A 25,999-nucleotide genomic window follows, 5' to 3' on the forward strand; every position below is an offset into this window, starting at 1 on the left:
TACACAATTAGAAAAAAAAAGGTACCACTTACAATGAATTTGTCTAAGCAGTAGCTCACATCAAAAGACTCAGAGTATGTTAAAGACAGAATAGAGGAAAATAGTGCAAATAAAAATACAAGGCAATTTCAGTAATAATTTCAAAATAAATTGCAGTAACTAGCAGTTACAATAACATTAATATTAAAAGCGTTACCTATTTTACAAGCATAAGGGTGGCATAATGACGAATAGATTTAGGGTGTGGGATGCATTCTGATTGTTTATCGTTTACACAGACTCCTCGAATAATGTATCGTGCTTGCTCATTCTATAGTGCATCCCCATAAACATTTTATTTTTGAACTGTTGCCTACATGCAGCAAAAATGATGATAATCACCGGACTTCGGTAGCCCCCGTAATATGTAGTCACAGTTGGATCTGTGACTCTTTCTGAGTCGTAGTTGGTTCTAAGACGTCTGCTCCAGTGAACTAAATAGTTTCTGTACAGACACTGGTGTGTGTGTGTGTGTGTGTGTGTGTGTGTGTGTGTGTGTGTGTGTGTGTGTGTGTGTGTGTGTGTGTGTGTGTGTGTGTGTGTGTTGCTGTTCTTATTTTGTGTGTGTGTGTGTTGCACGCTCGCCCATTCTTGTGTGTAATCGCAGCAGTATTACAGTGCGCGCGCACGTACAGCCGTCAGTTGGTCAGATGACCGTACGCACTGGATTGCAGTGGCTTTGCGTCTCACTGCCGGGGTGAGGCGGGCTGCGCTATCGGGGGCCACGGCGAAGTAGTGACGCTCGAGCTAGCGGGACACATGACACGAGAGCTTTTTATTAGTGAGTCGTAATGGCTCTCGCGGTTGTCCAATTGGAGGCCCGTTTGTTCCCAAGAAACCTCGCTAACGGCTTTGATGTGTGACGGATTAAAAGGCGAAATCAATTCCTCCTATTCCACACTTCCAATAACGGCCATTTGATCCATGTCGTGATATGTGGCTTCGTTAGTACTTGAAAATGATGAACACCGAATTGAGGTGAGATTAATTCAATTTGGTGATGTTGTGATACATGCTGATGCGGATATTTGAGAAATGGACGCGATGATTCAAATGTGTGTACGTCCTGGCAGTCTGGGGCTTAATGTACTGTTAGAGCTGCTGTGATCTCGTATTTTGTGTAGCCTGGCTTCGTAGCGCAGCATCTTTGATAATTCATCATGTGGCATCGTTTGTGATATATATATATATATATATATATATATATATATATATATATATATATATATATAGCGGTGAACAAATACTCAGATTTAATACTGAAAACTTGATCATTTGTATCTTATAATTAGAGAAGTGATCCAATATTATACTATGTGAGGACAACAGGCCTATTGAATACTCAATATGTAATCTTTATTATGCTTTTCCTGTAAGATTGTGTGTGTAAATTTTGCAGGGGATGTCTTCTGGGAAGATACTTTTATTCTGTTCAAATGTGGCATTGAAGTGATGGAAAAGAATTTGACTGGGCACATTTCATACTGATCTCAGCACTTTTGCTCTGACCTACGGTTAAGTTGCATGCCTCCTCCCACCAACAAGTCCCCACCAGTATGCTACAGCAGAATAACAACAACAACCATCTATGCCTGGACATGGGGCACAGAGAGACTCTTCATGGGCGTAGGTGTAATACTGCTCCATTCAGCAGTGCCCTCGGGCTGGGAGCCATCCCACTGATCAAAGGCCTGAGGGCATGGGCTATAAGTGGAGGCTATTCCAGAAGCAGGAGGAAAGCTGTCCCTAATGCTCCCCCTGATGGCAGGACTGGACATAGAAGTCGGGTTAGCCAAGTGCCAAGTGGCCATAGAAAAACAGAGGACTGCATAGCTTCATTCCATACTCCTGGGGTCAGACAGGGAGGTCTGGGTGCCCTAGTGACTGTGGCCACACTAAAAGGCCCGGAGGGCAGCAGACAGACTCAAACGAGATGCCTTTTTCTCAAGGCTGAGGGATGTAGTTATCTCTGCACTGTGAGCAACAGGGCTGCTGGCACAAGAGGTGTGGGCCAAAGAGCATATATAAATTTGTTGGATAGCAATGAGACTACTTTAGGAAGAAGGAGAAATAAGGAAGATGTGGGAGCTTTTGAGGTCAAACCGCAGGTTATCCCAAAGTGGAGAAAGTCCAGTAAAGTGACAAGGCCTATAGAGAGAGGCTTGGCAGCTGAGAGTAAAGGAACATTTGACTTCTCAAGGCTAGAACAGGGATGGTTGGATAAAAGGGACTCCTTCCCCACACAACTCGTTGAGAAGAAAGAGGCTTCCCATGGAACGTCAGCAATAGCACAGTGCCTAAAGACCAAATACAGGCATGTGAATAGGAGTATACAGCCAGATCTTGTAAACCAGAATGACCTGGCTAATGGCAATGAGAGTTTTAATAATGACAAGGCTCACCTAAACAGCTCTGAGCTATTCCCCCCACCTGAGAACTCTGCCTCTGCCAAAGTTAATGCTAGTGTTGGTGAGCAGGGCTTAGGACATAAATCCAGTAACTGTGAGGTTCATACATGCAAAGAAAGGCCTAGTCTTTGCATCAATGGCATAGATGATGCCAAACACAGCAGTGAACATAAGAGTGGCCTTGTAGCTGATGCAAGTCTGTACCACACTGCAAAATGCAAGGGACCAAACTTTGTCAGTAGTGTGCCAAAATTCAAAGAGCACAGCTCAGGATTTCCAGTGCTTACGCAGGTCACCCATAAGACGTATGGTGATAAAGAGTTAAAGGAGAAACTTAGCATGGGCTATGAGGAGAGTATTGTAGTTCCAGAGTCTAGGAACCCCTCAGACAGTACTGAAGCAGAACAGGAGTGTAACTGGAAGGACAGGATAGACAAAGTCTCCCTGAACTCTGAGAATGAGAAGCCTATGTTGACCATCCATACTGAGTTTACAGTACAAGATGAGGCCTTAGATAGGGGCAGCACCATCCATCAGGGGATGAATGCTAGAGTGAGGGCTGGGTTAGGAGAGGAGCAATGGTGCTCACCTGCATGTTCTTCTTGGCATGTAGAGGATGTAGACACCAAATGTGAGACTCCTGAGAAAAGGTTTGTTAAATCTCAATCACGAATCTCCAGTTTTTTGAAAGCTGCTGCTACCTCCCTGCTTAATCCTGTCCTCAACACCACCTCAAATGGCACTGGAGCCTTAGCAACAAACATCTTAGCTGCAAGTGAGCAGGAAGAGGTGGGGGCTATAGTTGGTAACATAGGGCCACAGCCTGGCTCTGAGCTGCTGGCAGAACAGGAGATGGGTCTGGATGGAGACATGGTAACCACAAACGAGAAGCCTGTTGTGATGGGTCAGGAAGAAGAGGATGACTTTGGAGTCTTCATGCAGGCAGGAGAAGAGCAAATCTGGCCAGAAGGGTTCAATGAGCTCCAGCAAGTGCCTTGTAGGAAGCAAGACTGTGTTGGTGAGTAACTGTAGCAACTTAAGGTTGATCAAGTTTTATTGTATTCAGTCAACTTCTGCAGATGGAAGTGGTTTGCTGTCTCACTATGCTGTTTAGCCATAGAAATAAGGAGATTTGGAGTGCATAGGCAGTGGAAGAAAAGTCAGTGGGCATCAGTAATGCCTTACACAGAGTGAGCCAATCTCAGAGCTAGCATGTCTGTTGTTTGGCTGTGTACATACAGACAGTCTGCTATTCCAGATATCTGTCTGTCTAGACTGACATGGAATCCTCATTCTCACTTTTTCCCCAAAACCCATGAAGATGTCAGTTATTTAAAGAGGCACTATGAATGGCTCCTCCTCTCCCTTTCTAGCTCTCACGCTCTAGCTCTCTCTATCTTTGTGTCTCTCCCACTGCCCTGTTTTCCTGTCTCAATTTCCCTCTCTATCTCTGTGTGTGTTTCTGTGTCTCTTTCTTTCAAGCGCTTCTCCACCCTTTCTCTGTATGTTTATCTGTCTTTCTCTGTCTGTGCAATACCCAGTAGGCTTAGGCATGGTGCACTGTTAAAGAGTCAGTGTCCCAAACAAAGGTCATAGGGGACAAACTTGCCTTGTTATCTTCATAGTAACCTGTCCTAAGATGACCTTTGCCAAAGTGTGATTCTTATTCAGGCTAAACATATAGTGTATTCTGAGTAAATGTTTGGGCCAGAGATACAATACTATATTATTCCACATTTCAGAGATACAGTAGTGCCCTCCTTTATTAGATTTGTTCATTAACTGATGTTATGTCCTGGTTCAAGATGGTCTCTGACTAGAGGTTTAGATTCTGTCCCTGTTGTCCATAAAATTGTATGAACGTTATGAAAGTCACACTGATCTAAAAAAGCCATAGAATATACCTGTAGGTTCATTTTAAAGAATCTGCAAGCAGATTTCACTGGATTGGGTCCCATTTCTGAAATTTGATAATCTTAAAATTTTTAAAACATCTTAAATGGATGGGAAAATGCATTGCTCACTTTGCCGTTTAAGGATGTTCTTTGTGTTATGAGGCTTTTTGGAAGCCCAGATCATACAATTCAGGTATATTGTTATCTTATGCTCCAGAGTCATTAGCTGTTTCTCCACTGTTCTAATTATATCTAGCTCAGTGCACCTTTTTCATTTTTGTTTTTATTTCTGTTACATTTTATTGCCCCTTTAAAGTCTTAATCCCTAAAGCTCAGAATTCATGTTAATCCTGTATTGGCAATGTGGCAAATAGGAACAGGGAGTAAACAAAAATAGTCTGTTTTGTCCAATAATGAAATCAGGTCATCAAAGTAATGTATTATATCAGTGAAAAAATAACATGTATGTGTAAAGATGTTTAATTTGTTTAGTATTGCTATGTGCATGTGATAGTTGAGGTTAAAAATATTTTGATTAATGTTCTGAATTTTCTCAAATATTAACAAGTTCAAGTAAAACTTGATGTAAAGTTTTAAGGCCATTTAAATTTGATTAAATATTTTCTACAACTCTGTGTTTGTCTCAGCAGAATATACAAACCCCTTTGATGCAAATGAACCTATGTCCTGGACATCTAATTGGTCTGGAGTCCAGACATCCCAGCAGTCAGTTGATTCATGGTCTGCCTTTGAGCAGGAGATGGTTCCAGGGGTCCAGTGGTGGTCCTCAAAAGCAAAGGACAGCACATACCTCACACCTACATCGCTCCATAATGTGGTATGGCTAATTGTGCTGTACCATATAATGATGACAGCTGTATTCAAAAGCATAATTATGGCAAAAGAAAATCATCAAAAGCCCACTCAGGACATGTTGAGTTGTTTTCTGGGCTGCTCAAAAACAGTTTCAGTTTTAGTAGCAGTCGGCCCTTGCTGACATGGGTTACTCAGTTAACTGAGGTTAATCAATTAAGTGGGGTTAATCAATTGACTGAGGTGACAATCACTTTTTGATTTTTCTGGCTCTGTCTCATTCCTGGTGACCTTTTTACTTGGTTTCCTTACAGTAATATTAAACTTATCATTATCTATATAGTAAATATTTAACATTCTGCACATAATTCTTTATATAACATATTCTTTATATAACAGTCTTTCTTTTGCTGAACATTTTGGAAATGACGTGTGTGTGTGTGTTTGTGTTTGTGTGTGTGTGGCATTACAGCACCGTGTGTTTTTAGAGGCTTTCTCCTGTGCAGAACCCCCCTGTGGAGATTTTGATTGCATTCTGACATTGAATGAGCTGCTGTGGGGTCCTGCTGAAAAGATCAGAGACAGAAAACCTGGGTGTGTTGCACTATATTTGGGGCTGTCTTCTGTTTAACGTGTCCATTATGTTTGGTGAATATTTGCATCATTTATATAAGCTACTAGTATATTTGAAAATGACCTTTCCTATATAGGCTTACTCGTTCAGTCTGTATGCTGACCTAAAAGTCCTCAGTCCTCTGTTTACAGTGCTCTCAGTTAATGGGTCCCCTTTTCCTTTTTATGCTCATCTGGGTGCAGGCAATATGAAGTCTCCATTATCGAGATATTTTAGGGTAGTTTACCCTGAGATGCAGCACATCATTCCTTTGTCAGTGTTAGAAATAAGCTCTTGTGATGCTGACTCAGAACAGCAAGTATGAGAAATGTATTGCACTGTGAGAAGCTATCCAGGTGGAACACTTTGGTTGGCTAATTAAAGGAATACAGAGGGGGAAAAAGGAATATAGAGATTTTTATCCCTGTAATTCAGAGGGTTTAGCTTGACAGTTATAAGGAGGCTGTGGCATTTTTTTTTTTTTATTGTTTTTTGTTTTTTTTTTTTTTTGGTGGGTGGGTGGGTGGATTTTTTTTGTGCTAATTGCTGGTGTCCTTACTGAAGTGGCGTGCTAGTCATAGTTATACTGCCATCTTGTGGCAATTTATAGATTTTGATATTACAGCAGTTGACAAAATGTAGGAACAATTGCTAAAGTGTTCCTTGGGGTAATCACAAAAAAGTTCCATTAAATTAACTATTGCACCTTTTTAATTGGTGTTGGTTTAGAGATGAGTGACAGTTTGTCACTTTCAAGATCACTGTCACTGAATGCTATCAATGGATTTTATCTTAAGGAACCTCAAGCTGTGGGATGGCCTTCAAAATCTGGAGCAGATGATTGATGTGAAATATAAGAGAGCAGAGTGTATGTCCCATAAATTCCTTCTTCGGTCACTGCACTTGGGAATCCCCAATTCTGTAAGTTCTCATCTTGTTCACTTTTCTAACCGAGCAATGATGAACTGTGGAGCACTGAACTTTATCTGCCACTGAACTCACCTAATAACTATCCAACTCAGATTTATACCTGCTGCAGATTAATATATTTTGAGATATGGAAATCTTCTTTCAGTGAAAATAAGTAGCACTTAGTGTGTTTACCTAATCAGTTAGGTTTATTAAAGTTGTATTATAAATAAAGATTGATGCTATAATAACCATTTCCTGCCTCAGGAACATGTACATGGGCGCAAGCAAGCTGCTGTCAGGATTTCACCAAACCTTCTCATCTCCGGCCAGACGTTAGCTGCTAAAGCTAAAAGAAGACTCTCTTATGACATCAACAGGAATATTGTGGCCTAGCCTTCATACCTAATAAAACACCACAGAACTATGCTGCGCTTTTAAAAAGAGATTGACGACAACTCTGTTTACTTTCCCTTCACAGATATGTGCACTTTGACACTGTCTGCCCTCTCTGAGCTCAACTGGAATTTGTTGTGTTTTTTCGGAGCTTCTCAGTGTATCAGTTTTCCTAGCTGTTTGTTTTATAACCTGTATCACTGCAGACATCATGCAGGAATTTAATATTATAGAAGGATAATACTAAACTGATGGGGGTGAACTATGGATGTCTTACTTATATGACATAAGGGCTGAAGCTACTGAGGTCTGTCACAGTTTTGTGCCAAAACTAAGAACAGTTCAAATGTACTCTGTGCAGATTCTACTCATAAACTTGGATGCTTGTTTCAGTATTTATGTAAAGTCTCTTAACTGCATTTTTGATAACCAGTTCGCTTATCAGAGTCATTGTTACAGATCATATTCTTCCAATTACCATTTTTATTTTGATGTTTCACAGTTTAGGAGTGTTGTCCATTGTATGAAAGTTTGTATCTGAGCTCAACACATGGTGATCTGAACAATAATCATATGGACATGATTAGAGGAAAACAGGTTTTTAGATATTTCAAAAAAGACCCCCCCCACACACACACACACACACACACATCACAACAGCAAAGAGCTTAAGAGGAAACCACACTTGTTTACTTTCTATTACATTTGCTTGTTACCTGTGCTTTACATTCTGAATATTAAACTAGTGTGACATTTTTAACAAATGTGAAATCCTGAAAAAAATAAAGACTTTTTTTTTTTTCAGTTTTAACATCAATGTTCACAGTTTAAGATACTTGTCATGTTGATACAATAAATGAACCCATGAATTTGACTTCGTTTCTGGTTGTATTTGCAATGATGATTATTTATTTATTTATTTATTTATTTATTTTTATTTTTTTTATTGCAATGATGGGAGATAACCCATGACACCCAAAACATTTTTAGATTAATATATATATACTATTCAGAGACGTTTGGCCAGACTTTCCATAGTTATGAGATGCTTCTAGTTATAAATAGCAAACAACCACAAATAACACGGTTTGGATCTCAGAAGTATACGTAAACTGCGTGTAATACCGCCCTCTCAACACGTGACTCTTCACCCATTACATTTTCTATGTGAAAAGCCATCAAAGAGGGTGTAGGAAACCAATGTGTTCGAACTTTGAGATACTTCTGTCATGTTGGAAGTATAGTCAGCCATACTCGTTTCAAACGTCTCAAACATTAGCAGTAACGAACCTGTGATCACATCAGTAGAATATAATGTAAACTAAACAAAAAAAAATCTATTTCTGTAACAAGTATGAACGTATGCTCTTTGTATACGTAGTATTATACTTGGCGCGCTGTTCTACGTTCAGCAACATACAGTAAGGGCAGCAGAAGATACCTCGGAAGTCAGTAGTTTCAATGCTGATAAATTCCTCTGCAAAAGTAACTGCTGTTTGGCAAACTGGTGGTGGAGGGTGGAGTTCAATTACAGCCTAAAAGGAGAGGCTGTGAACACAAGTTTGTAAGAAGTAGCCTTGATGACGTATGTCATCACGACTTTATAGCCCGAAATGTCCATTGTACTTAAATCTTCATGTCTTCTCGTAACCTTAATCTTTTTATACCTCACCTATCTTTTACTCGGAGCGCTTGTATTTTCGGCTATCGAGCGACCTGTGGAAGAGAGTCTGAAGACAGAGCTGAATTCTCTCAAAGCCGAGCTTCTTAATAATCTGACCTGTATTAATGCCACGATACTGGAAAACTTTTTAGTACGAGTTTTAAGAGCCAACAAATACGGGGTGTCCGTTTTGCACAATATATCGACCAATTCAAACTGGGATTTGGCGTCGTCTTTGTTCTTTGCGAATACTTTGGTAACAACCGTGGGTGAGTAGACGCAAATTTACAAAGATGAGCGCAAGTGTATTTGTCCGTTTACCATTAGGGCATTGTATACTTATTTCTGAATCTCAAGGTGGCTTGTTAGCTACAAACCCTAAACACGTCGTCCTAACAGCTTGTTAGCTACAAACCTTAAACACGTCGTCCTAACAGGCGAGCACTGTTTTCTTTAAGGTGTGGATAATTTCCTCGTTTGAAGACACTTTTATTTGTTGCCAAATAAAGCAGTGCAACAATGTAACACGTCGAAATTACACGGACCTATACGCATAAAGTGACCTAAACAGTAGAACATGCACAGAATTTGTAGAAAAGGTAATTGTACCCAAAATAAGAATCATTTATTTTATAGAGTACCGTGTGTGCTACCCTAAACAAGCCTACTATTCTACTAAATTGGGAATAGTCCGTAGACGTAAGAAAATGGTAAGAAACGCTGAAGGCCAACGTATGGCCAGAAAGACGATTATCAGTTAAGACAGAGGGCTATAAGGTTTTGCATTTCGACCGGATGCTGAAGGTTCTTTGACAGCAGAGACAGCTTTGAATTAACGACTAAATAACAGTGTAGGACGCTAGTATATTGGGTATCGCAAGCATATAGTTTCTTTCTCGCTTTGCTGTTGTGACATGGTTGATTTTACTGTAATTATGTATCGAGGAAGTGCCCTTATCAGATCACATTATCTGTAGGTGTAGTTCAAGGACACTATTTTCATCGTGAACTCAGATGTTTGTGTCTGGTGATGTCTGGTTCATACAGCCTGCATTAGAACCATTTCTGATCTGGAATAAACAGACACACTGAGAATTTTGACGAGTATAAAATTTTATATTTAAATCTTCATTGAACATGTGTGTGGGGCTGATGATGGGGCTCAAAAATCGCTTTGTTTCCCAATAAAGGCCTTCATAGGGGGTAGGCCTGGAAAGACTACCTACTGTTAGACACATAGCTTTCCATTCCTACAGCATACTAACCTGTACTAGATGGCATTTGAAATATAAGCTGTTCTGTGCTAGAGAGAGAGAGAACTATGCATCATTTGCATGGATTTTTACTGAGTATTTGTTCTATCTCATTATGACGTATTATTTTGTAGTTACTCCCAAATACACCCTAAATATTGGCAGAGCTGTGAATTTCTCATTTGAGGCAAAACTTAACAAACCATTGTCAAACAGTGTTGCCTGGGGAAAAATCCCTCTGGGGAGAAATGCCATCTGCATATCAACAATTTATTCACACAAGATGCTACTTCTTTTTGAACCCCTCTCCTCAGGCTATGGCCACACAACCCCTCTGTCGGATGCAGGCAAAGCCTTCTCCATCGTGTATGCTTTGTTGGGCATCCCCTTCACCATGCTTGTGCTCACGACGTGTGTGCAGCACCTCATACAGCCACTGACCTACAGACCAATGAGGCTCTGGCAGCAGTGGGCTGGATGGCCACTGCGCACTGCCAGCACCGTGCACTTCCTAATCCTGATCCTTATCGTGATGCTGGTCTTCTTCGTGGTGCCAGCTGTGGTGTTTAGCCGCATCGAGGAGTCATGGACGTTCCTGGAGGCCTTCTACTTCTGCTTCATCTCCCTCTGCACCATTGGCTTGGGGGACTTTGTGCCAGGGGAGAGGCCCAACCAACAGCTGAGGCCCCTCTACAAGGTCTCCGTTATGGGTAAGAGCTCTCTGTTGTAGGCAATTAGAAGAGGTGATGTTAAGGCAGGCTAAATCAAGAGCTGAGTTTCTGGTACAAATGCATGTACTGCAGTATAATATACTAGCACTTGAATATGAACCTATTTGTACTGGCTCTTGGTTACTACTTTTTTTTTTTCTTTTTCTTTTTTTTCCCCCCAATGCATTAGTAATATTTACCATCAATTGTGTTCCCACAATAGTTAATACATTACTGATTTTCATATGAAATGGTTGTGTTGCATATTTAATTTATTTCAAGTCAGTTTTGCTGCTTGAGATCATTTTGCTGATGCATTGAGAAAAACCTGGTAAGTTCTCCGGCCTAATGAATGTCAGAAAGATAGCACGCATGCTTTCCTGCTAATAATGGGCAGCCCTCTTATATAGTTGGCTGTGTTGCATGGATATACCTTTGAAAATGTGCATAATGTCCAAAGTCATTGCTTAAGGATTTTAATTTCTTGGCTAAAATGTGTTTTTATGGCAGCTATAAGATTGAGCTCATTTGAAGCATGTTTGTGAGTGACATAGCATAGTCTTTACCAGGCTCTGAATATAGGTTGGATTTAATTGAGACAGGTCTCCATTAATACAAAATGAACAACAAATGGAGAGGTTGGCTGAAACGGATTTGTTTCTTGTATGAGTTTTAAAGCACTTGGCAAATTAGGATGATGTTTTTTGGAAATTAATAATTGTAAAATAAAGCTGTCTCCATCCATTATTTGAGATTAAGGCCTGAAGCTTAATCTGACTGAACATTCTTGAAGTCTGCAACATTCCCACACACCTCAACTAATTATTAGCAGTGGGGTGTGCAGGTCTTGTCATGGCCTGCTTTTTTGTGTCTTGTTTGTAGGAAATCTCATTGGAGACAGAGGCTTAAATTCACACCTCCTGTCTGAAATGACATCCAGAGCCCTCAGTCAACCTAGTCTTAGCTTTTATCTTCCTTTTTAATACTCATAAGATTCATGCTCCTAAAAATAAACATGTATCCATATTGTGCGTTTTTAAAGTTAGAATGGCTTTTTTAACCTTGTCTTTAAAGGTTTCGTTACCACAGTTCACTGAAGTATTTTGTAGTGCCAAATAAAGGTGACTGGTTTTCAGACCAATTTACCACTGCTCCACCAAATACTGCAGTGACTGTCATGTGACCTTGCTAAGCTATGAGGAAGTGTAAATTTCCCACAAAGGCTCAAATGCCAGGGATTTTTCCCACAAATCACTTGAGCTCATTTTTATATTAATTTAATCCTAGTTAAAGTACATATGGACACTTTATTGGTTTAAATTAACAAGGCTGTGATGCCTGAAGCTGTGATCTGATATTTGCTGTTCCATTGCCACACTTGTACTCCAGCACTGCTGACTGGTTGCAAGATTAGGTGTCAATCTCTGGCAAGGGGTTTTACTCTTTGTTCTTAGGAACTGCTTATCTTTTGTGATATTTAGGTTAGGTCAATCCAGTATGAGTGGTGTTCTCTAAAAAATCTTTTGGCAAATATGCTGGTTACGTCTGTGTGCTAGATGCACTCATGTGACACTTGCAGTATTCAGATAGCAGAATGTGTACATATTTTGGCTACTAGATAATCTTGTTGACTTTAACTACTTTAAAAAGGTATTACTGTTCCTTATAGTATTTAGATTTCCTAATATAGCAGGTTTGTTTTTTTGCAAAACATAAACAAAATGACATAACTTTTAGTATTTGTAGACATAAAATGGATTTGTATAATTATTGTTTAAACTGGCACCATTTTCTTTCCAAAGGCCCTATGGCATAGGTTAAAGGTCAAATAGATGAGCATAGTCTATTGTTAAGCAAACACCTCCTTGTTCTTTCCTCAGTATATCTGTTTGTGGGCTTGATGGTGATTGTCCTGGTCCTGCGTACCTTTCATAAGTTGGCAGATGTGCATGGCTGGACAACATTCTTCCACCTGCCCACCTGTGAGGATGAAGATGATGAGGCCATAGTTGAAGCTCTGGATGGAGCGCAGTGTGAACAGGAGACTGCTACTAAGCCATTGGATCCCAGCTCTCAGGTGTTCTATAATTCCATGAGCAAATAAAATGATTGCTGTGCCTTGGGCTTCCCCAGTTGCTCCTGTAGTCATCGTTACTTTGTCTACCCGATAGAATGGGGGAAAGAGAGGCCCCAGAAAGGCTACCATTGGTTCATGTAGTATATCATGACTCATGGTGGTGGGGTCTTTTTTTTTTTTTTTTTTTTACAACCATTAGTTTACTGGGCCTTTGGTCTTTATTTTTGTTTTTACATATAAACTGTTTCATTTTAATTTAAGAAACTGCTGAAGTATTTTAATGTCACTGCTTCTGGTAGTGTGAACGGTCAATTTGCACTATGCTGGGCAAAACAATTGGGTCCAATTGTAAGTCTTCGTTATTGAAGTTGATCCAACCTTTCCTCGCATCGTTGTCTTTGAGCTGCAGTAAGCATCAACAAATTGTGACAGTTTGATTACCTTGTGTGTTCTGTAATGTTCTATTTCTATATGGACCACACTGGCATGGTGCAGTGATAACAGTATTTTAAAATGACTGTTGAATATATTATGGAATAATGCTTATACAGGTAATACTAAGAGTGTTTGTTTGTTTTTCTTACATTTGAGAGAACTGAGTAATAGGATGTCTTAATGTAGGACTTTAACCCTTTCTTGTATGAATTAAATGGGTTTGTTTTTTGTTTTTTTTCCTAATTGGATTTTCATTTTTATATGCAAAATGATGGTAAAATCTTTATCTTCACATTGAACACATTGCAATAATGGTAGGGGGATGACATGAAATAAAAAATTAGATAAAGCATTATGGATGGCAACTTCTCACTATAGTACCAAGTGATCTTAATTATATGGGAAATTGAATGTCACAAATTAATTTGTTTTAATAAGGTCATTACTGCATGGTGTTCACTTTAGTGATCTTAAGAAACCCTTACATTGCTAATTCATATCTCCATGCTGCAATTCTCAATAACACTTTTGGGCATCAAAGATCTACAAAGAATTACCAAATTGTGGACAAAGGTCAGGGGTATTGACCATTATTGGAATTTGTGAATGAAGCAATTTGTAATAAACTGCTATAAATTATGTCCACAGCTATGCACATTAAGTTACAATTGACCATTTTATATTTGGTTAGTTATGAAAAGTTGGATTTACCAAGACAGACTATAGAAGTTCAAAATTTCTAATTGTCTACTGGTTGCATAACTTGTAACATGATCAAAACTAACAGATTGTATCAAAGCACCCAATACCAATCAGAGGTCTAGCTTTAGTCAACAAATTTAGAGGTGCAACAAAGGAATATTCAAGATTATGCTAGTGAACACTATGTGCAACATTAAAATACAATATCCAAGACCATGGTAAAATATAAACTTGTAAATTCTTATATTGCCAAGTTATATATCCACTCCAAACAACCTTTTCTGAAATCTCAGAAGCCAGAGTGGAAGACTGAACTTTGAATAATATCCTCAGTCTGAATTTTTGTAGACCTATGACTGTGTAACTGCAAAAATTCAATATGGCAGCCCTAGATAACAGAAAACGGGGATCAAAAGCCTTGGCACCATAAATCAGATATTTGAGGTAGGGAAGCAAACAATCTTAAATCATGCCTATTCAGACTTTTATATTCAACATTTCTACACACTTTTCATTACAACTTGAGCACAATATTCAAATTCTATGGCTTTCATCTCCCTCTAACCTACATTTCTGTTCCACTTAAAAAGTAATAAAGCTTTTGCTTTTAATATAATTTATCAGTAATGTAGTAGTATGTTCATTATGTGCTCTAGTCCTGTGTCATCTGACCATGGGGGGTGAAGCTGGAGTCAAAGACACTGCAGATGAGTTGCTAAAAGGTGGCAGATATTTCACAAGCTGATCAGCAGGAAAAGAGAAGGCACATGGACTGACACTGTTCGCCTCTGCTTCAAATACATTTGTGTCAATGTCCAACAACAGGTCATCTATAACAGCTTCCTGCAGGTAATTAGACATGTGACTGGAATTCCCCAAAATGGATGCTCTGCAACCATCAGTCTTGTGGCTTATGGTCGAATTCTGTTTGGACCTCCCGTCTCCTGGCAGATTCTCCATAGAAGCCAGAGGTAAGCGCTGAGGTACAGATAGTCCACAGTCATCATCTAGAGCTGCATCAAGATCATTCAGTATGCCAGTAATAGCTGTTGCCAAGGACAAATCCTCTTCTGAAGGCCAGGCCATTAAATCATCCTCCATGTCTTCAACCCCCAGGGAGCAAAGGGATGCACTGTGCCCAGCAGGAATGGACCCTAGCGTGGAAAGGAGCTCAGGTTGTTTCTTTGGTTGAGTGTGTAGTTTCGGATGGAAACTAACTCCAGACAAGTGTGTTTTGACCACTGACTGGACCTGTCGTAATGTATTGGTGATGAGAACAGACCGTAGTAAGCTTGGCTCTACAAGGGCTTGGTCTCGCTGGAACTTGTCCAAGGAAATGTCCAACACTGACTGCAGCTGGCTTTCCCAGACAGAGCCTCCGCCATTATCACTCCCATAGAGCTTACGCTTCATCCCCCTGGCCACCATCATGCACTCTGTGAGAAAATATTACACCAATAAACACACCGAGTTACTATGTAAAATAACGGGACATGGCTAGCCACACCTTTAATAGCCAGTTAGCTAGCTATATTTTTAGCTACAATATGTGCAATGTTACTCCATGAAATGGTCTTTATAGCTAACGGCTAACTTATGCTTTACTTTTCAGACAAAATTAATGGACGTTGTAAATGAAATGTAATTACAGAAATAAGTTACAGATTTAAAAAGAAACTAAGAACTTAACATTTCCTGAAGAAAACTAGTAACACTAGCCATGCTTACGTTTTGTATACGATTACATGTGAAAATTGGTGGACGTTCCTAGCTACATAGCCAAAGAGCTGTTTAGTGAGGACGGTGTGCAATTAATTTGACATAACCTAGCTAAACTAAACTACCTAGACAAGCTAAATGTTAAAGACCCCTCAAAGTCGCCACGTAAATTCTGATACATCGATTAGCTAACCTAGGTAGATTACGATATCTCATCGATATAAATTAGCGCAGAACCCAACCTGGAGACAGACCAATTGTTAGCAAGTTTTGTTAGCTACAAATGAAAACCAGGATTTTGCTTTTTAATGTTACCTTTGGGCACTATTGCAAATGAAAAAGATAGCTAGCTACTTGCCGACTACACTTTAATTATAGATTCATCTGATTACATAGTTAGCTAGGAAACCTGCAACGAAGTCGAAAGACTAGCTACAAATGCTAGCTAGGCTTTTGGTTCGCAAAAGAATTCGCTAATTTAGGTTACCTAGTTAACGCTAGCTAGCAAGCAACTTGGTTAAAACTGGTTGGGGCAATTTTGGCGACACGAACGTAGTTACCTATTATTAGAATCATTAGTCTGTCATACATTGTAAGATATAAAACATTAACATATTTAGCTAGTATTTTTAGTCACTTTTAATAAAATCAACGTTAACTGGTCGGCCCATTATGCCAGCCAATGTTTGTTTGTCAGCTAGCTAAAGCTAACGCTAGCTAACAAGCTGTCTAAAAGAAAGCTGAAGAATTTTAACTTACCGGCAAATTAGTGCGAGTCCCTTAGAAATCCGCCAAAGTTATGTGCTCCCACGTCACCCCGTTCTCTAATTTGCTAAATAGCTAGATGATCAGATAGATAGATAGATAGATATAGTTTTCTCAAAATCGGTGACTGACACGCCGAATAAACCAATTTGCAGGGACTTTTGTCTTTCCCGCCTGCGATTCGAGTTTTACGCGGGGCCCTTCAAATTATTCTGGGTAATGTAGTTTTTTGCAATATTTACTTACTCCGTTTACGTATATTGTTGAGTTTAAAATGACCGTCGTATAAATAATAATTAGCCATAGATGTCTGCAAAGTTTTTGATGTTTTTAATTCACCAATTAAGTAATGTAACTTAAAAGGAAAGAGAAAATTAGTTTAACAACTTTTCCCCTTTTAATAGAACAAACAGAAACATTGTAATACATTTGTGATATTGGGAAACAACCAATTTGGGATTTAAAAAAAAAATTATTTGGATTATGGATGTTATTTTTGTCTATGAAAAAGTCTGGTGGTAGTAAATCTTGAATGGGCACTTTAAGAAAAGTTCCAAGTGCTGGCTTACAAGTAAGTAAAATAAACGTTAGCATGTTATTTAAAATGTAGACCTCTACTGGCACATTCAAGCAAAGGCATGGTTAGTTTAACTGTAATCTCCACAAACACCCACTGTCTTTCCATCCCACTCTGAGGTGGAAAGACACCTGACAAAAAAATGACCAAGGTCGTTCTTGGAAATAACTCTTCCTTTTAGCATGTTCTCTGTTACAGAGTACTTCTCAGTCAAAGGATGGTTATCTGCAGAAAAAGAAATATCATTATCAACAAGGTTTACTTCAAAGTGAAGTCACATTATGTAACTCCTGCAATGGAGTTATTACCAGCAATGTGTGGAGGCATAACTGCCACATAGTCCAGGCCTGACTCCTTCAGTAGTGTGTACATTCTGTCATGGTCTTCAGTAACAGGGACTAGACGGGGAGGAACCTTAGCCCGATCCCACAGAAGAAAAGCTGAGGAAGAGCAGGGGGGGAAACCCCATTTTGAATTTTATCTTTGGAAGTTTAAAAACTCACTTTTGCCTAACATTCATCAAAGAACCATACCTGACATACAGCCAATAACCTTGCGGATCCCACGGGCTTTCATGGCTTCAAGAATGTTCCGTGTTCCCTCAGACATCATGGTAGTGGGACCAGCATTGTGGAGAAAAAAATTAAAGTCCTGATACATGAGGTAAACATATGACAGTGTACTTTGCTCATGCTTTTATGCACAAAAGCCTAAATATATCTTAAATATTTCAATAAATGTCTGAGACAGTGCTATACAAATTAATCTGATGAATTTAATTAACCCTGCAGCAATATAGATATAGCAAAGCAGACCAATGCCCACTGTTTTGGCCAACATACACATTTCTAACACTAATTTCTTTCATCCGAACCAGAAATATATGATGTACCATACTTAACCATCTATCTGATCTTAACTCACTGAGGTCATTTCTGGTCCCAAGGATGATGATTACAGCATCTTGGCCCTCCAAGGTCTTCTTCACATCCTCTTTGTTGAGGACATCTCCAACCACAACTCTTGAAGCTTTGTGGTCAGCAGGAAGCCTGGCAGGATCCCTCACCAACACAGTCACGTTGTAACCTGGAACAGTAGCAGTCATCTTGTCTCCAAGTCCCTAAAAATAGGTTTCTATTGAAATGGCGCCCCATAGCATTGCCCCAAACAGGAGGTTATGCACCTAAGCAAGTTTCATGTTGTAACTTAATTATATTTGATTCATTACATTTTTTTAAATGCAATGTTAACATTCAGTTGACCATTCTGAATTACATAAAAACCACCCTTTCTGGACACCACAGATAAAGTACGACGTGAACGTTTTTCTTATCTCTGACTCCTCAACGCACTACGTGCACCATGACTCAACAGAAATATGTATTATGTTGCTTGACTCAGGACTTTAACAACTGTGAAACCATAGTTAATGAAAAGGGGGAAGTTTCTTCTGATAGTTCAGCATTACAATGTGATATTGATTTACAAATTTCACGGTTGTTATTACTTTCAATTAAAGTCAGGGGTACCTAGATTGCCCATGCACTAAAATTTCATAATAATCGCCTTTAGCAGAAACTAAACAATTGAAATTAAAGTTTGTATTTTACGTTAATGCCTTAATGCAATGTGTGTCCCACCGTGACCCCCTCAGTAGAACAAAAATCTCTTAAACTATTGGTGCTGCAAAAGTTATTGTTTCCATTAGAAATGTCTTGTCTCAATACGCCTCTTACCCGCAGCAGATGCAATAGGTACGGTCACCAACCCCGTCATTCCCGTGGAGCCAAAGATCGCCACGTTTTTTACTGCATCAGACATGTTTGTGTGAGGATATATTTTTCTTAGACTAAGATTAAGCTAAAACTCCAAGTTATGGTTTTACCACGACCTCCGCAAATTTATTCGAACGCAATTCCTCCCTCAAACTCGAATGTCAACGCTCTTTAAGGAACGCCTCTTTCAGACACACTGGTGTCCAAAATTAGCTCCTCCCAGAGATCCATTTAAAGTGAAAGTACCTTTTTTTAATCGATCTTTATAGCGCAAAGCACACTACAATCAAAATCTAATTACGGACATGGAGTGTTGTTTGGTATAATACAAACAAATTCACTGCAATGTGGTGTAATGTCGTAACTATTTCGGAGATAAATGTAATATTTTATATATAATTTGCACAGATTCAGTTATTCACAGCTAAACCTTTTTTCAAACTATTGGTAGGAACGCTACACCTGAACTAAGACAAGAGGCCCCAATCAGATACAAATCTGGGATTATGTTGTAACAACATCACCCTCCTTGTCTAATTTTTTTAAAATGCTATAAACGTTTATAATTTTGTGCATAAATTAAAGTCTCAGTAAAACGTTGACGTGTATTACAGGTAATGAATAACATTTAACCCGGTTCTTCCCAGAATATTTTGGAAAAACGCCCAGAATCTTCAATTTAAGAGCGGGTCGGTTTGATAATTTAAAAACATAAAATAGCAAACAGTTTCAATGAATTTTTTAAGTATACCAAGACTGTATGTCTGTATATGACATAGAAGTATAGAAGTATGCCTGCCAAACTCTCTCTCTCTCTCTCTCTCTCTCTCTCTCTCTCTCTCTCTCTCTCTCTCTCTCTCTCTCTCTCTCTCACACACACACACGCACACACACGCGCACACACACGCACACACACAGAGAGAGAGAGAGAGGCTGGCGCTCTTCCGTACAAGCCTACTGGTACCAAATTCTCTTCAGCGTTACCGAGATCGCAGAGAGTGGGGGCGCACGGTGTACGGGATATCCGAGTACACTGGCTATCTGACCAAGCAGTCTGATTGCAGGCACACATTTCGTGTCATCCGTGTGTTTTCGCCCACCAGGCCAGTGCACCGGCTGTGGAGTCATCGAATATATTCGCTGCATTTTAGCCGTATACCCTGTTTCGATTCCATTTGACAGAGATCGCTACCTGACTGAACTATGCCAGCGAGAAAATAATGCGGAGCGAGACTTCCGTGGCGAGTCCATCCCAGGTCCACCAAGACAGCGATAGGGGATTATTTTAAAGCGTTTTATCTGAGGCATAAACAAACATCCTTGGGGCTGGGGGTGCAGGTAAGACTAATGACCATCATGCCTGTATTTCCCTGCATTCATCCATCCGTGAAGCACTGAGCGTGCATGCTGTTGCAATATCTGTCGCTTCCTCCACCATGGAAGATGCAGGGACCGGCCTACACCGGACACAATGCTGCTGCAGTCATTTCTGGGCCGTGTCTTGTGCTGACGTTTTACCATTGCTTAGAAAATGCCTTCGAGAGCTATAATTATTATATAGCTAAATATATTAATCTAGTGATACGGGCGATTTTGAAAAGGCATTGACAAAAAGAGCAAGCGTAATGTGGTCTTGAAGTAATCACCGAATCGCGTTGCATGTCCTAATAGGCTATGTCATATTGCCCTTTGAAACATACAGTGGAAAGTTGATTTTAAGATAGTCTAGTTCTTCTGGCACAGGCCCACCGAAGCAGTTTTTTTATTATACAACCCCCGTAGGGTTAGATATTAGGTGCTGGATGGCTCGTGTACATTTTGACTGATATGATAGTATTCTGATGCCGTGATTAACACTTCTGGAGATTACCTGCTATTTATAGGAATAGGTTGTAACCGGTGCGGTATGCGGTATTGCTATGCTAGTTATACCCACACCTATCGCTACCCAACAGCTACTTGCCCCCAACTTCAAAAGAATTGGTTATGTTGGTAAAAGGTAAACGTAATGTGTATCAGAGTACGCTTAGTCTATGACTGCAATGCTCTATAGCCCACATCGCATAGTTGTCCGGTAACATAATGTCCAAGTGTAAGGTAGGCTAGCTAGTCAGAAAATAAAATATCGATAATACAGCTAGTAGGGAGAGATAATAAGAACGGACAGGACGTGTCATTTTAAGGTTATGCGAAAACTAGGCATGTATGTATGATGGGTACCAATTGGCCCGTCTTACAAGACTAACCATACTTCAGTACACATTTAGACTACGAAATTATTCACTCGATATCACATCTCCTCCAGCTCCAGAAGTGAATCGCACGTGAAGACACTGTAAACTGTTTTAAAGCTTCCATTTTACTTCTGATCAGAACTGAATAGTTGTCCATTTTGTCATAGAGAAATAACTATATATATCTATATATAAATAAATAAATTAAAAAAAAAAAATATATATATATATATATATATATATATATATATATATATATATATATATATATATATATATATATATATATATATATATAAATTAGTATCGCCATTATCAGATGGTGTTTTCCAGAAACATGCTTGGTAAGATAAATGCATTTTGAGTAAAGGTAGTTGATGGAACGCAGTGGTGTGCTGTGACGTCAAGCCTACGCCACTGTCCGTGGTGCTGATATTCTATCCCCCACGCCCGACTTTCTAGTAATTAGATACCTACAAGAGGTAAAATGGGAGCAAAAAATGGGAGCAAAATTAGACCATTTTTCACTCTTACAATTTGCCTGATTCTAATTACATTATATTACAATTAGATACTGGTATTTGAAATATGCCCAATTACTTTGGTGATATTTTTCACAACTTGGGACCCATGCAGGGAATTCAAAAAATTGCAGATAAAAGGGACACATACAGGTAATTTAAAAGATTGCAGATGTGCATATTCGTGGCATGTTTTATTAATGATCCTTTTTCTTTTTTCATAATGTATCATATGTTTCTATCTCTCTGTGTTTATAGAATCGGATGATTTCCACAGAAAGCAGATTTGCATTGCAATAATATAATGAGATATAGATCTTATTTTTGTTTGGTGAGGTGCAAGAAGTAAAAAGGTGGAAAAGTCCCAAGTTGCAGGCCTGTGGAACTGATTGTAACTTGAGGCAGAGCAGGTTGCATAAAACAAAGACATACATTTATTAGCACACACAACAAAGACGGTGTAGCTCGCAGGCTATCGGGGTTAAAGATCGACAGCGTCCACGACTAGACAAGAGACTTATATACGTGCAGAATAATGACACTGAACAAGGATCAGGTGAGAAACATGAGAGGGCATGACCATGCAAACACATACACAAACACACACAAACACACACACACACACACACACACACACACACACACACACACACACACACACACACACACACAAAGACTTTGAGGGGGAGCGGCCATATCGTGACACTGACAGCCTTTATATTAATGTGACATGCGTGCTCTCCCTCAGGTCTTCCTAAACCCTCTAAGAACTGAATCTTGGTTTATGAAGCACAACCCAACAAAAGAGAACTCTGAAAATTTAGAGCCTATGACATAGTTTCAGACCCTGTTGTCTGTTTAACTGAAACACATGAACTGTATTTCCTTAAATATCCTTATAAATACACTCTCTTTTTGAGTTGATTAAAATGTCTATCTATCTACCCATCCGTCCATCCATCCATCCATCAATCTGTGTGTGTGTGTGTGTGTGTGTGTGTGTGTGTCAAAATTGCAGTGTACACAAATAAATGTACTTTTACCTAAGGTTACTTTTACCTCAGCACACTGCATTACTCACCTGGAATCTTTTTTGGAAAAAGACTGATTGAAGAGAGGGTCCTGTGTAGTATCTTAGCTGTTCCCAAGACTGCACTCTTCTGGATTGAGATCTTGGATGTTGTTCCTGGGATCTGCTGGAGTCATCTTCCCAGTTTGGGGATCACAGCCCCTAGTGCTTTGATTACCAGAGGAATCACTCTTGCTTTCACCATCCACATCCTTCTACCTCTTCTTTCAGCCTTTCGTATTTCTCTAGCTTTTGTGTTCCTTGTTCTTGATGTTGCTATTACTTGGGTTCATAGCTGTCAATATGGCCTTCTTGTGCTGTTTATCCACCGATACTATGTCCGGTTGGTTAGCCATTACCATGTTGTCTGCCTGTATCTGGAAGTCCCACATTATCTTTAAATGGTCATTTTCCACCACCTTTGGGGGGAGTATCTCCCTTTGTCCTTAGAACATAGATTCCATACTCAGCACAGACGTTTCAATATACTATGCCAGTGTGTGTTTGCGTGACAGTACAACCAACACCCCCCCCCCCCCGCCCCAGAATCTGGAACTCCCGAGGCATGAAGGAACCTGCGATGACCACTGAAGCCCCCACTGTCTCTTGCACAACCAGAGACATGACCAGAGGAAAACATGCCGCTAGGAAAATCCTGGGGATGAGGAGCCAGCCTATCCAGGAATTGCTGGTGGTAATCAGAGAGCATGCCCTTATCCAGGATGTCTGTGGCCAGGACCCAACTCCTCAGGACCGTAACCCTCCAAGTCCTCCAGATAATGAAGAATGCCCCCTCGACTCCAAGAGTCCAGGATCTGGCGAACAATGTAAACTGGAGTCTCCTCATAGTCTATGGATGGGGAGGCTCGATGCTGGGCGAAACATCATCAAGGGGTCTTGCAATGACAGGTTTGAGAAGAGAAACCTGAAAAGTGCATGAGACACAGTGATGAGAGGGTAGGTCAAGCTGGTATGTAACCTCGTTAAGACGTTTCACTATCTTGAAAGGGCCTATGTATTTTGGACTCAGCTGACGACATGTCCCAGTGAAACACAAGTCTTTCGTGGATAGCCACACTCTGTCTCCTGGCTTGTAGTCTGGGGCTGCCTCTAGGTGGCAGTCTGCCTTTTCTTTGTATTTCTCCAACACCCGCTCGATACACTGGTGCGTCTCCTCCCATACTCCCATGCAGCATCTCATCCAATTGTCCACCACCAGTACCTTCATCCACGTTGCTGTCCAAGGGGCCATGGGGGGGTTAATATTTGAGGATGCATTCAAAGAGAGTAATACCTGTGGCTAAGCTCATTAGTGAATTTTGCACCATTTCTGCCTATATGAGATATCTGGACTAGTCCGTAGGATGGATGAAACAGTAAAGTCTCAAGAACACGCTCACCTCCTGATTCATTCTCTCACATTGGTCATTGGATTAAGGGTGATAGCCAGATGTAAGACTCATGGTCACTCCCAAGTGCTTGAAAAATGCACATCAGACCTGTGATATAAACTGGGTGCCTCAATCCGATAAGATATCCTCTGGGATGCCAAAGTTGCAGAAAACATGATTGAAGAGGGCTTCCACGGTTTGGAAAGTTGTGGGTAGACAGGAAAAGGGAACAAAGTGAACTCCCTGCGAAAACCAATAGATAACTGTAAGAATGGTGGTGTGACTGAAAGACTCAGACAGGTCAGTAATGAATTCAATCGCTAAGTGTGTCTAAGGTCGTTCAGGCAGTGGGAGTGGCATGAGCTTACCTGCCAGGAGAGTTTTAGGGATCTTGCACTGAGAGCAAATGGAACAAGCCCTATGAACGTCTTTAGCTAGTGACTCCCACCAATACCAGTTTGACGATGTGCGGGATAGTTGCAGTGTGCGGGTCTCCCCAAGATGTCCAGTCACCAGAGATGAGTATGCCCAGGTTAATAGCTTATCGCGACATTGAATGGGTACAAAGAGCTTACCCTCTGGACACTCCGTGGGAATCTCTATGTCAGTCAGTAGCTCCTCAATCTCCTCGTCAATCCTCCACCTTATTGACACAACTTTTATCTGTGCAACAAAAATGGTGTCAGGCGTTTCTGGGTCCTCAGTTTTCCCCAGGAGCATATGTGATAGGGCATCAGCCTTAGTATTGTGAGAGCCTGGACAGTAAGTAATCGAAAAGTCAGAACGTGAGAAGAAAATAGACCAGCGGGTTTGACGCGAATTGAGGCATTTAGCACATGTATTCCACGTTTTTGTGGTCAGTGAGGCCTGGGAAAGGATAGTTAGCTCCCTCAAACCAGTGTCTGCACTCCTCCAGAGCTAGTAAAAGCTGGTAAGAGTTCCTTTTCCCCTATGCTGTAGTTGCACTCTGCTGGTGTTAGTTTGTAAGAATAAAAAGCTACTGGATGCAATTTGGAATCCTCAACTCTCTGAGACAGTACCACTCCCACACCGACCTCAGAAGTGTCTACTTCTACTACGAAGGTAGACAAGGAATCAGGTCTTCCTATCGTACATAACTAACTTCATACCCTAGAAATGAGATCGATTGACGATGGAACTCGTATTTCTTACCTTTAACGTACAGCTGGTGGTCAAGTAAACACTGTAGTATCAAACATATATGCTTGATGTGGGATTTGAGATCTCTGGAATAAATAAGAATGTTGTCCATATAGGCAATGACGAATTTTCCAATATACTCCCGCAGGACATCATTTATGAATGCCTGGAACACAGAAGGCGTGACAATGAGGCCATATGACATATGGTACTTGTAATGCCCCCTAGTGGTGATGAAGGCCATCTTTCACTCATCTCCCCTCTTGATCCTGATAAAGTTGTAAGCAATCCTTAAATCCAATTTTGTAAAATATCATGCATCTCTAAGTTGTTCTAGTGCCACCCAAACTAGAGGTAAAGGGTAAGCGTACCTTTTGGAGATTTGATTGAGGCTATGACAGTCAATGCATGGTCGCAGACCTCCATCCTTTTTTTTGACAAAAACGAAACCAGAGGCAGTGGGAGAAGTGGAAGGTTGTATAAAGCCCTGTTCCAGAGCCTCATTTATATAGGTCTCCATTGCCCTCTCCTCCTCCTGAGTAGGTGGGTAAATGCATGCTTTGGGTAGAGTTGCTCCATCTATTAGGTCTATGCCACAGTCATACGGTCAGTGAGGGGGGAGTTGAGTAGCTTTTTCTTTGCTGAACACCAACATGAGATCCTGGTACTCTTGGAGAATCTGATTTTTGTCTTCACACTCCAGGCTTTCAAGGTGTGGAGGAGCCGAGGCATAGAAAGACTAAGGCAATTTTGGACGCAGTAGGGCGACCAGGAAATGATCTCCTGATCCGCCCAGGAGATGTGTGGATTGTGGCATTTCAACCAGGGTAGGCCCAGGACAATAGGTACTTCTGAGGACTTAATAACCAGAAAA

The 25,999-nt window shown here is 40.3% G+C and overlaps 5 protein-coding genes across 11 annotated transcripts in view; 3 read left to right on the forward strand and 2 right to left on the reverse strand.

Annotated features, from left to right (window-relative positions):
- Positions 1 to 744: 744 nt before the first annotated feature.
- Positions 745 to 7,947, forward strand: si:ch211-14c7.2. Of its 2 annotated transcripts, none has more exons than XM_027014491.2 (6): positions 745 to 1,017; positions 1,439 to 3,465; positions 4,990 to 5,180; positions 5,628 to 5,749; positions 6,566 to 6,689; positions 6,945 to 7,947. In XM_027014491.2, the coding sequence occupies exons 2-6, from the start codon at positions 1,596 to 1,598 to the stop codon at positions 7,071 to 7,073; spliced, it is 2,436 nt and encodes an 811-aa protein (XP_026870292.2). In that variant the 5' UTR covers positions 745 to 1,017; positions 1,439 to 1,595; the 3' UTR covers positions 7,074 to 7,947. The 2 variants fall into 2 exon arrangements, with proteins under 2 accessions (XP_026870292.2, XP_026870293.2); XM_027014492.2 differs by having other exon boundaries at positions 4,993 to 5,180.
- Positions 7,948 to 8,594: 647 nt separating this feature from the next.
- kcnk6 (potassium channel, subfamily K, member 6) lies at positions 8,595 to 13,563 on the forward strand. 2 transcript variants are annotated; one of them, XM_027014494.2, is made up of 3 exons: positions 8,595 to 9,005; positions 10,304 to 10,699; positions 12,580 to 13,563. In XM_027014494.2, the coding sequence occupies exons 1-3, from the start codon at positions 8,687 to 8,689 to the stop codon at positions 12,801 to 12,803; spliced, it is 939 nt and encodes a 312-aa protein (XP_026870295.1). In that variant the 5' UTR covers positions 8,595 to 8,686; the 3' UTR covers positions 12,804 to 13,563. The 2 variants fall into 2 exon arrangements, with proteins under 2 accessions (XP_026870295.1, XP_026870296.1); XM_027014495.1 differs by having other exon boundaries at positions 12,636 to 12,776.
- Positions 13,564 to 14,380: 817 nt separating this feature from the next.
- On the reverse strand, positions 14,381 to 16,586 carry sertad3 (SERTA domain containing 3). 2 transcript variants are annotated; one of them, XM_027014496.2, is made up of 2 exons: positions 16,392 to 16,586; positions 14,381 to 15,349 (listed from the first exon to the last, which is right to left on the reverse strand). In XM_027014496.2, the coding sequence occupies exon 2, from the start codon at positions 15,342 to 15,344 to the stop codon at positions 14,577 to 14,579; it is 768 nt and encodes a 255-aa protein (XP_026870297.2). In that variant the 5' UTR covers positions 15,345 to 15,349; positions 16,392 to 16,586; the 3' UTR covers positions 14,381 to 14,576. The 2 variants fall into 2 exon arrangements, with proteins under 2 accessions (XP_026870297.2, XP_035381639.1); XM_035525746.1 differs by lacking the exon at positions 16,392 to 16,586 and adding an exon at positions 15,642 to 15,696.
- A 185-nt stretch (positions 16,587 to 16,771) lies between these two features.
- Positions 16,772 to 18,922, reverse strand: blvrb (biliverdin reductase B). The gene is made up of 5 exons (XM_027014472.2): positions 18,711 to 18,922; positions 17,899 to 18,060; positions 17,508 to 17,597; positions 17,283 to 17,414; positions 16,772 to 17,199 (listed from the first exon to the last, which is right to left on the reverse strand). Exons 1-5 carry the CDS (start codon positions 18,793 to 18,795, stop codon positions 17,045 to 17,047), a joined length of 624 nt encoding a protein of 207 aa, XP_026870273.1. The 5' UTR covers positions 18,796 to 18,922; the 3' UTR covers positions 16,772 to 17,044.
- Positions 18,923 to 19,740: 818 nt separating this feature from the next.
- The window catches only part of LOC113580117 (spectrin beta chain, non-erythrocytic 4), a 63,134-nt gene continuing 56,875 nt past the window's right edge, over positions 19,741 to 25,999 (forward strand). For all 4 annotated transcript variants that reach the window (XM_027014456.2, XM_035525636.1, XM_035525637.1 and 1 more), the window contains exon 1: positions 19,741 to 20,087. The gene's annotated coding sequence lies outside the window, so the exon portion shown is untranslated. The remainder of the gene's footprint in view (positions 20,088 to 25,999) is intronic.

Source organism: Electrophorus electricus, chromosome 4, assembly GCF_013358815.1.
Source record: "Electrophorus electricus isolate fEleEle1 chromosome 4, fEleEle1.pri, whole genome shotgun sequence".
Classification (NCBI taxonomy): domain Eukaryota; kingdom Metazoa; phylum Chordata; class Actinopteri; order Gymnotiformes; family Gymnotidae; genus Electrophorus; species Electrophorus electricus.

Excerpts from the sequence above, each read along its gene's own strand:
- si:ch211-14c7.2 (XM_027014491.2), top strand. The coding sequence starts at position 1,596 with ATGCTACAGCAGAATAACAACAACAACCATCTATGCCTGGACATGGGG. Across the intron at positions 3,466-4,989 it reads TAGGAAGCAAGACTGTGTTG|CAGAATATACAAACCCCTTT; the intron begins GTGAGTAACTGT and ends TGTTTGTCTCAG. Across the intron at positions 6,690-6,944 it reads ACTTGGGAATCCCCAATTCT|GAACATGTACATGGGCGCAA; the intron begins GTAAGTTCTCAT and ends TTCCTGCCTCAG.
- kcnk6 (XM_027014494.2), top strand. The coding sequence starts at position 8,687 with ATGTCCATTGTACTTAAATCTTCATGTCTTCTCGTAACCTTAATCTTT. Across the intron at positions 9,006-10,303 it reads TACTTTGGTAACAACCGTGG|GCTATGGCCACACAACCCCT; the intron begins GTGAGTAGACGC and ends CCCTCTCCTCAG. Across the intron at positions 10,700-12,579 it reads CTACAAGGTCTCCGTTATGG|TATATCTGTTTGTGGGCTTG; the intron begins GTAAGAGCTCTC and ends TTCTTTCCTCAG.
- sertad3 (XM_027014496.2), bottom strand. The coding sequence starts at position 15,344 with ATGATGGTGGCCAGGGGGATGAAGCGTAAGCTCTATGGGAGTGATAAT.
- blvrb (XM_027014472.2), bottom strand. The coding sequence starts at position 18,795 with ATGTCTGATGCAGTAAAAAACGTGGCGATCTTTGGCTCCACGGGAATG. Across the intron at positions 17,598-17,898 it reads TGGGACCAGAAATGACCTCA|GTCCCACTACCATGATGTCT; the intron begins GTGAGTTAAGAT and ends TCCACAATGCTG. Across the intron at positions 17,415-17,507 it reads GGTTATTGGCTGTATGTCAG|CTTTTCTTCTGTGGGATCGG; the intron begins GTATGGTTCTTT and ends GCTCTTCCTCAG.